The sequence below is a fragment of the Delphinapterus leucas genome, chromosome 1 (genome assembly GCF_059928025.1).
Source record: "Delphinapterus leucas isolate spDelLeu-1000000601 "Yukka" chromosome 1, BTC_Dleu_Yukka2, whole genome shotgun sequence".
Classification (NCBI taxonomy): Eukaryota; Metazoa; Chordata; class Mammalia; order Artiodactyla; family Monodontidae; genus Delphinapterus; species Delphinapterus leucas.
In genome coordinates, this window is record NC_143129.1 from 142,592,259 (window position 1) to 142,606,711 (window position 14,453).

The 14,453-nt window shown below is 45.2% G+C and overlaps 1 protein-coding gene across 1 annotated transcript in view; it reads right to left on the reverse strand.

Annotated features, from left to right (window-relative positions):
- Nucleotides 1-14,453, reverse strand: part of C8A (complement C8 alpha chain) — a 90,499-nt gene that overhangs the window by 2,781 nt on the left and 73,265 nt on the right. The window contains 5 exon segments of the mRNA XM_089911256.1: nt 3,178-3,269; nt 3,272-3,322; nt 3,547-3,769; nt 8,082-8,239; nt 9,386-9,517. Coding sequence (XP_089767382.1) covers nt 3,178-3,269; nt 3,272-3,322; nt 3,547-3,769; nt 8,082-8,239; nt 9,386-9,517 — 656 coding nt within the window.

The window sequence follows — 14,453 nt, forward strand, 5'->3', positions numbered from 1 at the left end:
GCCTTGCACTTAATTTGAAACTCTGGATGGAGTGAGAAGAGGCCGCTGGGAGCCCATCTCATGAAATTGGAACCTGCGGTTCCACGGGAGATGGATAGCGGAGAGAGGCAGGGAGGCGCGCGTCTCTGGAAGAATGACGCTGAGCCAGTGGTGAGTGTGCAGACAGGGAACTCGCCCCAGCTGGGGCTTCACGAAGGCCAGCCAGACGCCCCTATGCAAAGGATAGCTGGGCTTTTAAATGAAGGTTTGCAAATCAACCCCACTCAGACTCCAACGATGGGGCCACGGTGGGTGACAGATTCTCTGCACAGGGTATCAGAACACGTGCACTGACCATGGGCTGTCTCTAGAAATCCAGTTTATACGATCCCTCTAGCCTGGGGCTGATGCCTCCTACTGACTCTGTGCCTTTGGACCATCCCATCTCCTCTCTCAGCCTGAGCTTTCGCCTCTGTAAAGGAAAAGGGTGGACTGATCCAGCAGGGTTTTCCATCATTATTTTTTTCATTACTGTTTTTTTTTTCTTTCTTAAATGAAATCTTCTTATATGGGCCCCAGCATGGAAGTCAGATGAAAGTGAAGCTGTTCTATTTGAAGCTGGGTGTCTATCAGGTTTGCCCTGCTCCTCTGGGGCAGCCCCTAGGAGACCCCAAGCTTCCTCAGACCTCAGTGTGAATATCATTGGATTAGATTATCTTCAAGTCCCTTCCAGCTCTGTCATTACACTCCCTGGTGGGGCAGCCACAGAAGGGTTCTCTATTTCTCCCACCTCTGTGGCTCGGTCCCTACATGCAAAGATTTGCGGGGAGAATCCCTCGGGACCTACGACAATGGGTCTCCATGGTGGCTGACTCCCCCACTTTAGACTTCCTTGCCAGATCGATCTCTGTCTGGCTGAAAGTTTAGTCTGATAGTCCCAAGGCCACCCGAGGTCCATACCCCTCGGGCATGGAACAAACAAGGTTAATGGAACACCCGGGAGCTGCCTGCAGCTGACTGTAATCATGCAGGAAAAATGGGACTGTGAGGACGACCCAGCCCTCTGCGCCCTGCCACCCCCCTTGATCATTGACATTGTGTCCCCCTTCTCCAGTGCCCATCATGTGTACATATGACTCAGCATGGCCACCACCAAGCCCAGCACTGGATCATTGGAGAGGCATCTCTAGGTAGTCCACACTCCCTGTTCACTTTGCTCTATGCTGTGTGAACAGGGATCCAAGCAAGTCACTGGCTCTGAGGGCCCTTGACATGCTCTGATTCTAATTACCCAGGCAGAGCTCATGTCTGTCCCTTTAAGCCAGGTCAGCCCGATAACCAGGACCTGGGCCATACCCTCCCTCTCCACTCCCCAAAATGATAATCAGTGCAATCATCTCAGACCCTCTACCCCCATTCCCCAAATTTCCAGACTCTTAGGATGTCAATTAGTAGAATGTAACAGTTAAGAGCTTGGGTCCTAACACCAGACCACCTGGGTCCAAATCCTGGCTTTGACACTCCCCAGCTAGATGACTCAGCGAGTTATCTCCCCTTCCTCCTGCCCCTGTGTCCTCATCTGTGAACTGGGGAGATAATAGTATTGATATTCATCTCATCACATTCTTGGGAGAATAAAGGAGTTCGTGCACGTAAAGTGTTGCAATAGTGCCTGGTACAGAATTTGTTGTTTTTTCTGTTCGTTGACCTTTGGTCCCTCTAGAAAGTTGCCTGGCCAATGAGGCAAATGGGGCTGAAACCCAGTCCAAACTCTGCTTGAAAAGTCAAGAAATCCCTGGGTCTGGAGCTGGGCGGTATCAACCCCGAGTGGTTTTCTTTGTTCCTCCCAATTTACCCACCTAACAGGCAGTTCCTTTTTTCAATTCACTTGAGGAAACTGTACCAGGCTTGGCCCTGGTCATTGTTCTGCTTGGTTTTTGTTCTCTGCATCCTCCTTCATAAGGACTCTGGAATTCACTCACCATCCTGGCTCACCCCTTTCAGAATTCCTCCTATAGGATACCAGGCAGCTTTTTGGGACCCAATTTGTACTCCCTTCACCTCACAAAGGAGGGATTTAGATGTGGCCTCAACCCAGGACAGATCTTCTACCAATAGGGCTCTATCTTCTTCTTACTTATTAGAATTGAGCTTGCCACACAAGTTAGCTAGTTTAACCCTCAACACAACCTGTGATGTAGGTACTGATATCATCCCCATTTTACAGGGGATGCCCACCCCACATGCAAATTGGCAGCACTGGGATGTGAAGGCCTATTTGACACCAGAGCTATGCTATCCTGCCTCCCATTTAGAACGACTCTCCCAATGAGAAAATTTTAACCCACCGTCATCTCATTTTAAAATCAGCCTCCTATCCCATCTACACTGTGTTTCAGCGGTTTGTTTTCCAGACTTTTTTTTTTTTCTTTACATTTTCTTCATCGCAGTTGCCAAATGAGATTGATTTATACATTGATTTGGTAGCCCATATTTTTGCCATCATTCTATGTACCAAGTGTGCATGGAAAATTGGAAGCTTAGGGATTAGAACATGCATAGAGATTCTTGGAGCTCAAAGGGAAACATAGATGAGAAAAGCCTCAGAAAGAAGAAACAATTAACTGGTATCTCAGTAAGTTAGTGAAATAGCTGAGATTCACAGCCAGGTCTCTAGACTTCTTCATCTTTAAGGGACGTGGATTTCTAACCCTCGTTTGAGAACCTTCTTTTCTGGTACCCGTTGGTTTGTTTTGCAGCTTAATAGGTTTAAACGTTGAAACGTTAAGCTTTATGTTACTTGCCCCAACCTTGTTTCTAGTCATGACTCCTTATGCTATAATGACAAGTTACTTATCCCTTGTAATGGGTTGAATTGTGTCCCCCAAAAGATAGGTTGAAGTTCAAACTCCACTACCTGTGAGTGTTGCCTTATTTGGATATAGGATCTTTGCAGATAAACTCAATTTAAGATGATGTCATGCTGGATTAGGATAGGTCCTGATCCAATGACTAGTATTTTTATAAGAGAGAAAACAGAGACGTAGAGTGGAGAACACCATGTGAAGACAGAGGCAGAGACTGGAATGGTGCAGCTACAAGCCGAGGAATGCCGGGCATTGCTGACTCATGCCAGAGGCTAGGAGAGAGAACAGATGCTCCCACAGAGCCTCCAGAAGAAAGCAACCTAGCCAGTACACCTGGATTTGGGATTTCTAATCTCCAAAAGCGTGAGAAAATAAATTTCCATTGCTTTAAGCCACCCAGCTTTTGGTAATTTGTTATGGCAGCCCTAGGAAACGAATACATCCCTCCGGAAATGAATCCTGTTGTCCATATACACCTTGGTAAAAAAACAGTCGTCATCTGAGAGGGTCCTAATGGCAAGGAGAAAGCATAAAAACCAGTAAATGTAGGGGGTCAGCCATAAAGCTCAGCATGTGGGTTCCTAGAGCAGTGGGCAAGAGGGCATAGAACAGAGAGGCTGGGAACCCCAAAGGTCCCTTCTGTGCTGGCCCCTCTAAGCCGAGATAGGCTAGAACCTGAGTGAGGATGCGCGGGTCTTACCCTCTGACTCCATTTGCTCACAGGCAAGGCCGTGGCGACCCAGGGGGCACTGACAAGTGCAGCTGGTACCATCGAGGATGGGCTTCCCATTGTTGAAGCAGGGCCCACAGCGGCAGGCATTGAATTCCATCAGGTACTGGTCCAAGGCTCGCCGCAGGTTTTGACGCTTGGTCTCCAGAGGCCCCAGGTTCGTGTGCCGCAGTATCTCATGGATGGGCTGCAACTGTGGGCACAGAAAGAACAGAGGGCCCCTCCCTGGGCTCTGTCCAGCTTCCCAGAGCCCAAGAACTGGCCTTCAAGCTTCTGGAAGGCCTGCTACATGCCAGGCACAGAGCCAGACACTCAACTTTATCCAGTTGTATTGGATCCTGAATCCCCCAACCCATGGATGAAGAAGCGGAGGCTCAGAGTGTTTGAGTGACCAGCTCAGGACCACACAGTGGACCATGCTGAACATCAACCTACTTAACTTTGAAACCTGTGGTCCCAGAGGAAGACAAGAGCCCAGAAGCTATCTGTGCCAGCTCATCTGCCCCCCTCCAGCACTTTTAGGAATCAGGAAGAGTATAAAGTATTTATATGTTTGTGTGTGTGTGTGTGTGTGTGTGTGTGTCTTTTATTGTCAACCTTCATTGCAGGAATTAGTAAAGTCCTTAATGCAGTTGTGTTGCCACTGCTGAGCACCGCCCCTAATGGTGTGAATGTGGTGCTTGCCTGTGTGTATTTGAGGGTGTTTGGGGGATGATGGTGGCGGAGTCATTCACATATGCCCATTCTAGGCAGGACTGTAGTCTAGGGTTTCTTAACCTTGGCACTATTGCATTTCCTGCTGGACAATTCTTTGTTGACAGGGGCAGGCTGGCCTGTGCATTGTAGGGTGTTTAGCAGCATCGCTGGCCTCTACGCACTAGATGCCAGTAGAACCTCCTAGTCATGAAAACCAAAACTGTCTCCTGACACCAGATGTCCCCTGGGGCAGGGGTGTGGGGGAGTCAACCCCTGGTTGGGAAGTAGTAGATGTAGCAAAGAGCATTGACTCTGCAGCTAGAAAATCTGGCTTCAGGTCCCAGCTCTGTAAATTGTGGCTGTGTGATCTCTGTCCCATCACACATGAAGCCTTCCTTCCTCATCTGTAAAGTGAGGACAGTAGTTCTACACTCCAGGTTTACTGTGAGGATTAAAGTTGAGAGATGGGGAAGACCTGTCACATAGTCAAAGCTAAATCAATGCTGCTCGCTTCCCAGCTGTGTGGCCCAGAACTCGTAACTGCCGCCCCCAAGCCTGAGCCCTGTTATCTATAAAATGGGTGTAATAACCTACTTCTTAGAATTCACGTGAGGATCTAAAGAAGTAATGAGTGTGAGATGTCACTGCAAAGAGGAAGAACAGTAGAAAATAAAGCACCATTTTTATTAGTTAGATGTGGTGATAGTAAAAAAAAAAAGCCTATATTTTTCAAATTGCATGTATATATGGTTGTCTTCAGCATGCTTATAAGGCTATGTATTTTAACACATAACCATCAAATGAAATCTCTTTTCCAGATCTCTCATTTTACAGGAGAGTAACCTGAGGCTCTGAGAGGGGAGGGATTTGCCAAGGTCACAGAGCCATTCAGAGATGGGACTGAGCCCCACTGGAGCAAACTCACTTCTCAAGAATCAGAGGTCAGTAGGGCACTCGCCATGCTTTGAATGGGTTCCTGGAGATGTGTACAGAAAGACCCGTGGCAAACAAACCTTGACCTGTGGCCAGGGGGCTGTGCCTGAGGTCACCAGGCTGCTCATGTCAGGACTGGCTGGGCCCCCAGCCAAGGGGAGAAGACCATTACTGGAAGTTCAGGGAATTTGGCCCCATTGTTAGGAAATCAGTACAGAAAGGGCTGCCCCGGTTAAAGATGACTCTTAGTTCCAGAGAAGGCCAGAACCAACGGGCAACTTCCCTTTGACCTTCCAGGGGAGGTCAGCACTCAGACCCCCATCTCTCCTTTCTCTTCCCCAAATCCTCATGCAGAGGATTGGGAAGGGCTGTGGAACTTAAAGAGGGAAGAGGGATGGAGAAATGATTCTTAAAATGTTAGAGCTTGAAAAGATATTGGCAACGGTCTCGTTCCCATTTTACAAATGAGAGGAAAGATTCAGAGAAGGCAAGTAGTGTGATATCACCACGCTATAACATAACATATAACATATAATAATATATACCATAACAGGATCATCACATAGCATGATTCCTATGTTCACTCGATCTAAGCACCTGCCATAAATACACACTGCTAAGCTCTGGAATAGGCAAATGAATAGGACTCCACTCTGAGCACCAGGTTCCAAATAACTCCCTAACTGGCTTCCTCTCCATGGCCATAGTCTGTCTCTCTGTCTCTCCTTCATCCTTCATACCTCTGTGAGCATTTTCCTTTCAAAGCACAGCTCTATCTGTGTCACTCCCCTGCTCTATGACCTGCCAACAGCCTCATGTTTCGAAGCCAGCCTTCCAGGGGGCATCATGGGTTGCAAAGAGATCATGAACGTTAATGTCAGTCAGTCTTGGCTCCAGTTGGGCTGTGCCATTTCCCGGCTCTGAGATTTGGCCAGCTAACTCAACTTCCACAAACTGCTTCCTCAATTGACATTTACTAAGTATTCACTTCTCTCTCCCTAACCTTGGGATGTAACATTTTATTATGCCCATATTACAGAGCAGAAAATGGGAGCTCAGAAAATGAAGTAACTCATCCAAGGTCACACATCAAAAAGGTGGCTGACCCATGAGCCAAACTATATCTTTTTCACCTCATACCCAGGCTCTCCCAAAAGACAGAATTGGGTCTTCTCCAAGTCACGAATGTCAGTCTTCCCCTTGGAAGTTTTGCTCAAGGCAAACAAAGAGCTCACCTCTTGACCATGAAAGTTTATATGTTACTCCTGATAGCAATTTTACAGTTTTGCCCAAATCACTAATAGCTTGATGATAGCAATTTTTAGACCCTATGTGAATTACAGGTGCGTGAAAATGGTCCTTATTTATTGGAGAAGAAATGCAATCAGGGTTAATCCATCTGACATCTTTCTTCATAGAGAAGAGGGTGTTATAATAGATTTTTAGGTTTAACTGTTGGTATATATTTTAAGAGAAGGAATGTATCCACACCTGGAATTTTTAACTCTCTATAGAAAATGAGCAACGTCAGGGAAAATGGGCAAGAAAACAATAATATTTTATTTAAAAGCCCAAAATATAACTCTTTTTTCTAATGAACTACCCTTGCATATGAATTGAATAGTGTGACAATACTGGTAGAACAATCCACTTCCTTTGCAGTTTGAATACAATTTTACTTCCTTTGTGGGGTTAGAGATTTAAGGCAAGCTTTCTCGACTTTGGCACTATTGACACTAGGGGCCAGATATTTCTTTGCTGTGGGCAGCTATCCTGTGGATTAGGGGATGTTTAGCAGCATCCCTGGCCTCTACCCACTAGATGCCAGTAGCATCTTCTCAGTTTTGACAATCAAAAATGTCTTCAGGGCTTCCCTGGTGGCGTAGTGGTTGAGAGTCCGCCTGCCGATGCAGGGGACACGGGTTCATGCCCGGGTCCGGGAGGATCCCGCGTGCCGCGGAGCGGCTGGGCCCGTGGGCCATGGCCGCTGAGCCTGCGCATCTGGAGCCTGTGCTCCGCAACGGGAGACGCCACAACAGTGAGAGGCCCGCGTACAGAAAAAAAAAAAAAAAAAAAAAGTCTTCAGACATTGCCAAATGTCTCCTAGGGGAGCAAAATTGACCCCGGTGTCTGGGAACCATGGCTTTAAGGCAGGTGCTAGGATAGAGGGAAGAGAGAACTGGACATTAAGTCCAAAGGTCTGGGATCCAGGTACTGCCACATATGAGCTATGTGAACTGAAACGATTCACTTGATGACTTGGAGCCTCAGTTTCCTAATTTTTCAATGGGGAGAATCCCATCTGTGCCAGAGGTCATTGTGATGAGATCATGTAGAGCAGGGAGGGGCAGCAAACTATAGCTTGAAATCGTACTCAGCCCACGGCTTGTTTTTGTATGCCCTTTGAGCTAAGAATGATGTTTACATTTTTACAAGATTGCAAAAAAAAAAAAAAAAAGTAGAAGAAGAAGAACTTGTATGAAAGGGACTGTATGTGGCCCACAGAGCCTAAAATATTTACTATCTGGTCCTTTACAGAAAAAGTTTGCCAACTTCCAACTTAACAGATGTGATTTTTAAAGTCTTTTATGTGAGTTGTTATTTTTATAAGGTGGCTTAATCCCGAAGAAATTCTGGGACTACGAGTGTAAATCTAGGCCCTGACCGGATAGTAAGCTTGTGATCCCAGCTCTCCTGTGGCCTGAGTCTAGAGTCACGTATCCCTGTAGTCAGACGGGGAAGGCCACCAGTTCAGCGTGCCGTTACATTTAATCTTGTTCTCTGATGGGCTTATAATAAGAAATATGAAATGATCTGGTCTGCTTCACTTTCATTCCTCGTGAACGTAGAGTTTCTTCAACTGCGAAAAGACTTACCTCAAAATCAATAACAACAGGGTTATACTTTAATGACCTCCCCCAGGAACGGTATGTAATGACGCTCCTGTCTTGTGTCAAGCCACCTGCCCAGCCAGAGCTGCCACCTTGCACCAGAGGAATGATGTCTTCCACACCCACTGTCTTCTTGTCATCGACTGCCATCGAGAGAATAACCACATTAGCTCATTTCCTAAAACGCCAAGCTCTGCTAATGAGATTTGGAACAAAGTTTAAGTGCTCTCCTTAGAGCTGTCTCCCACTCTTCTACCTTGCTCGGTTAACTAGCAGGACAAGGCAGAAAAGAAGCACTGAGACTTGGAAATAGATTCATCCTTTGGATTAGAGCAGACGCTGGGAAGACAGCCCAACCCAACATGGAGGAGGGAGAAGATGGGAAAATGGATGATGATTCATTCATTCATTTATTCAGATATTTATGTCAGATGTTTACTTGGTGCCTGCTATATGCCAAATAAGTGCAATCAAATATTGTAAGTGCTATAACAGATTTCTCTCTCAGTAGGGGTGCAGAGAAAGATGTGGTCAGATCTATAGTAGCAGTGGGGAGGTGGTCAGGAAAAAAGGTGAGTTATCTAGAAGAATGGATAAATCTTGGCAGATAAATGGAAGGAGGAGGGAAGGGCATCAGAGAGAAGAAGGATTTGACTTAAGGCCCTGAGACATGAGTAGCCCAATGCAATGGGAGTAACTTGAACCTCATCTACTCATCCACTGTACTATAAACGATTTCGTCATCCCTGCATCCTCTGTGTCTCCCACCTGGAAAAAATTACCCAATACAGGTTGAATGAATGAATGAATACATGAAAACTCGTAGTGACCTGTGTGGGAGATGTTACAGAATATTCTTGTACCATCTTTCTCTAATAATTATTCTTTGAGCTTGGACTTGATAACCACATTTCTCTCTCTCAGCAAACTTGTTTCCTCCCTCGGGACTGTACCTGATGGGACTTTATCCAACAGTCGACTTTCCAAGTTCCATCCGCACATCCCTTTCATCCCAGCTCTTACTTAGATCTTTGTCTAGTGCTTGAAATCTAGGAGGGTGCACCATACGAAGTCAAGTATTTCTAAGGTGATCTTAGCCTATGCAGAATTCAAAATAAGCCCACTACAGGTCATTGGTTTGGGGCATTCAGCAGATATGCAGTATGACCATTGACTGAAATGGAATCAGCTGGTGGTGGTGGTGGGGGGAATAGCGTACATGCCCCGATTTTGAGTCCGAGGGGAAATCTGGCTTCTCTTTTTTGGGAAGCCCATTACTAAATACTTGCCTATTTTGCCACCTCCAAATTTTTTACAAGCTTCTCCTGATAAACGTCCTCCAATTTGTGTTGTATCTGTGTACTCATAGTCGATGCCAAAAGAGCCTCCAAAGCATGTCTTGACATCATTGCTGGAAAAACCTGCAACAGGGAGCAGAGAAACATAGAATGCTGAGACGCTGAAAGACCATGAATATGGTACAACCAGCTCATAGTAGTAGCTCACAGCTCACTAGCTCACAGTAGTAAAAGCTAGCTTGTATTTTGCAGTCTAAGAGGTCCAGGTTGAAATCCCAGTTCTTGAACCCAGTTTCAGTGTCCTCTTCTGTCTTGATCCAGTGCAAATATTCTTGAAATGAGAAGGAATATGTATTGCACGCACTAGTTGGTGAAAAGTGCTTGTTCCCTTTCCTTTGCACATTCTCCACGGAGCCTCCTTGAGACAGTGATTCTATCTCATCCATCTCCATATACCCCTGTGCCTAGCACAGTGCCTGGCCCAAGATTGGCACCAATTTTGCCTTTGCTGCCCCTTCCTTTCTCCTTTTTCACCATCTTTCTAAAGTCTACTCAAGCTCCAATTCAAATATCATTTCTTCCATGAAGCATTTTTGGATCAGAGCACTTCCCTCTTTCTTCAGAGCTACCCATGTGCTTTGTTTAGGTCTGAATGATCATATGTGTCCCAGTTCTTTTTGCCCAGGTCCTCTTTGCACCGCAGAGAGGCCAGAGTGCTGTCAGGAGGTGGATAGATCTCCCTGGGGAGGCTGCTTGGCTTCTGGCGCCATGAGAGGTGTGAGGCCCACGTCAGTTGTCTCTGTCTCTATCTGAGGAGTTGCCGAGGAATCTGCATTTTGCAGTTGAGGAACATAATTCTCAAAGGAATAACATCATTTTTCCCCGATCCCACAGCCTGTAGGTGAACAGAACTAGGTTTCCAACCCTTGGTCAGCTGGCAAGATAAGGCTACAAAAGCAGACTGGAGCAAGATATTGACCATTGCTGCAGAGTTCAGCTCCCTCTGTAGCTAAAGTCTTCTGAAGGTTGTGAACTGGAGTTTGCACTGGCAACATGTCATTACTTTTCACTGCAACTATACAATAATTATGACCAGTCGGTGTCTTATTCTGGCAACCACAAAGGAAAAATAATTTAGGTTGTAATTCAGTTAAGCTAAGGATTAGATTCAATATTTTTAAGGGAGTATGAGGCAGCAAGTTTACCTGCCAGCCTTCGCATGAAACTGCAGACTCTATGGGGTCAAGGACTGGCATCTTACTCACCACTCTCTTGTCAGCCTAGCAGCACGATGTCTGCCATGGGGGAGGAGCTCAGTGAGTATTCTCAGAATAAATGATTGATGAATGAAAAAAAATGAGTGAATAAATGAGTGCCAAGAGTCCTTGGGTAAGGGCTTCTAATGGGAAGAATCTTACAAGTCAGGAATCCTGAATTTAAGTCCCAGTCACTCAGATGAATGGATAAAGAAATTATTATAGATATAATTATATATAAATATATATAATTTTAATATATAATTATTATATATAATATAGAAATAAAATATATAATAATTATATATAATAACAAATATATAATTATTATATATACAATTCTGTGTATATAGGTATATACTCTCTATAGATCCCACATATATACCCTATATATATATTCCACATATATACCCTATATATATATCACATATATCCCATTTATATATAAAATAATTATTCAGCCTTAAAACATAAAGAGATCCTGCCATTTGCGACAACATGGGTGAAACTTGAAGACATTATGCTAAGTGAAATAAGCCATACCCAAAAAGGAAAAAAGAATGCCTGATCTTACTTACACGTGAACTCTACAAAACTCAAATATATAGAAGCAGAGAGGAGAACGGTGGCTGCCCGGGGGGAGGAGGTGGGGGAAAAGGGGGGATGCTGCACAAACTCGTAGTTATGTAGGAGGAATAAGCCTGGAGATCGAATGGACAGCTTGATGTCTACAGTTAATATCAGTAATATTGCACTGAATACTGGAAATTTGCCAAGGGAGTAGATTGCACGTACTCTCGTCATACACACGTAACTATGTGAGGAGAGAGATGTTAATTAGCTTGACTAATAATCATTTCACTTTATTTGTATCAAATCATCGTGCTATATACCTTAAATATATACACATTTTATTTTTCTTAAAAAGTAAAACAAAACGCGTCCCAGTCCCTGACACCCTGTATGAGCTTAGAAAAGGCCCATGATCTCACTGGGCCTCAGTTTCCCATTTATGGAGAGAAAGGGTTGGACTTGCTCGTCCTGAGTCCCCTTTCGGCTGCAGCCCTCTGTGCCTCTGTGCACAGCAGTTTCTGAATAACTCCGAGCTGACAGTGCCTGGGAGAAGTGATGCTTTAAGCACCAGCACTCAGCGCCGAGCACAGGGTTTCTTTTGCCATTTCCGTTCAAGTACTTTTAATTTTTAATGCACTACTAATTGAGGAAGATTTAGCATATTTAATTGTTTTGATTAAAAAATGCTTCAACCGTGATAAACAAAAGTGGATGAAAGGAATTCATGGGCAGAAGCCAGAGTGATTACTTAGGTGAGTGGTGCAGTGCTGCCCAATTAAAGTGACGGGCCGGGCCGATTAGTGGGGGCTGGAGGATGCCTGTGGAGTGATTATGCTCATGAGGGGTCTGCAGACAGCCTGCCACGCGCTACTTGGAGAAGAGAATTCCAGCTTGATTTCAGCAGCACGGCTTGACTGCAAAGGATCGCCTCCCGAGGACCCTGAAGGAGGGTACCAGCCAGCAAGGGGAGGTCTGTGACTTGAGAATCATACAGCATGAGGGCTAAATTATCCTTAGTCACCTACCCCATACTTCTTATGTTTACTTGTGATGCCCTTGGTTCGTAAAGATTAATTATCTTGCCCAAAACCACATAGCTAAAAAGAACAGTGGAGCTGAGATTCAAACTCGTCTTTCTTGCTTAGAAGAATTAACTAATTCTATTTATTGCATCAGACTAAATTCTGCTGAAAAATTTAGTAAGCATCTACTATGTACCATCCCAGGCATACCGTGTGTTGGACAAGGTAGACACTGTGAGAATAAAACTGGTATGAATATGATGCAGATCTAAATTACAAGGTTCTGGCCTTGAGAAGCTAGCAGGTGTGGGGCAACATAGTTAAATGGAGACAGATTTGGATCCCGAGAGTTGCTTATTTCGTGGAAGACAATTTTTCCACGGATGGGGTGGGGGGATGGTTTCGGGATGATTCAAGCACATTACCTTTATTGTGCACTTTATTTCTATCATTATTACATTGTAATATATAATGAAATAATTACACAACTCACCATAATGCTGACAGGAGGCGGAGCTCAGGCAGTAATGCTAGTGATGGGGAGTGGCTGTAAATACAGATGAAGCTTCAGTCCCTCGCCCACCGCTCAGCTCCTGCTGTGCGGCCTGGTTCCTAACGGGCCACGGACCGCTACCAGTCCATGGCCCGGGAGTTGGGGATCCCTGGACTATAGGACCAGGTGGTGCTCTGCCAGGGCTCCACCCCATCCCATCAGCTCCTTAGATGTCAGCTTTGGACCAGATCAAACTGCCGTTTGTTTTAGACTTTCCTGCTCAGTAAACGGGAGTTGATGTTTGCCGAACCTGGCTACATATTGAGATCATCTGGAGGGCTTATTAAAAAGACAGGTTCCTGAGCCCCACCTCTATCACTTCTGATTCTGTATTTCTGAGTAATCAGCAATCTGTATTTTAATTAACTATCCCAGATGAAGCCTATGCAGTGCATCTGGGATGAGATACTGAGTACCACGGTCCTACAGAGAACCTCTGGTGGCCTGTCACAAAGCCGGCCTCCATACTAACCTAGTCGGTGCCTTTGTCAATGCCTTGGATATGGACTTAGCAGCCACGCTCACTGTATCTACCCAGAGGAAGAAAAAGAATCAGGGTCCAAAAAGCCCTCAAAGGGCTGATGGACAGACAGACCAAGCATAGCAAAATGGGACTCAGTTGGAAAAGTTGTAACATCCTGTCCTGGGGATAAAATACCAAGTGCATGAGCACAGTAAGGAAGAGAGCCAGCTTAGCAGGAGAACAAGAGAAAAGGCCCAAGGGTTTTAGATCACTTTCAGCTCCGGAGGGCAATGAAGCCAGGTGAAAATTATAATCAAAAAAGTAAAGGCGGGGATAATCTCATTCCCTCTGCGCAGGTTAGAGAAACCCGGAACCTGGTGCCGAGTTCTGGGAGCCACACTTTTAAAAGGAAATAAGAAAACAGAACATTCGCTGGACATCATCCAGCCTCTGAGAAGAAGGAAATCATGCCACGTGCAACAACGTGGATGAACCTGGCGGACATCATGCTAAGTGAAAGAAGCCAGTCACAGAAGGACAAATACTGCATGATTCCACTTATATGAAGTATGTAAAGTAGCCGAACTCATGGAAGCAGAGCATAGAATTGTGGTTGCCGGGGGTTGGGAGAGGATGAGGAATTGCTAATCAACGGGCATAAAATCTCAACTATGCAAGATGAGTAAGTTCTGGAGATCTGCCAGAATATTGTCCCTATAGTGAAGGATTCGGTATTGTACCCTTAAACATTTGTTACAAGATTAGATCTCATGTTAAGTGTTTTTACCACAATAAGATTTAATAAAAGAAGAAAATGGGGAATGATTGAATGAGAATGAGCATGAGGGTGAAGAAATGTAAAGCCAAATCCTTTGGGGAATGTTTGAGGGGATGCAGGATGTTTACCTGAACAAGAAAGGAGAGGTTTCTCTTTAAGAGAGGTCAGTAGGATTAGATTCAGCCCTCCGGAGGGTTGTCTTGAGGAAGAGGAATTAGGCTTGTTTGTGTGGTCACAAGGGCAAGAACTAGGACCAAAAGGGCAGATACTACAGGGAGATAGATTGAGGCTCAACTTAAGGTAAATCACCGCAACACTCAGAGGCCAAGGAGATAGGAGTTGTTTCATGAGGCAGTGAGCTCCCCATATCTGGAGGGTCCCAAGCAGAAGTTAGCTGTTTGCCTGTGAGTAGAA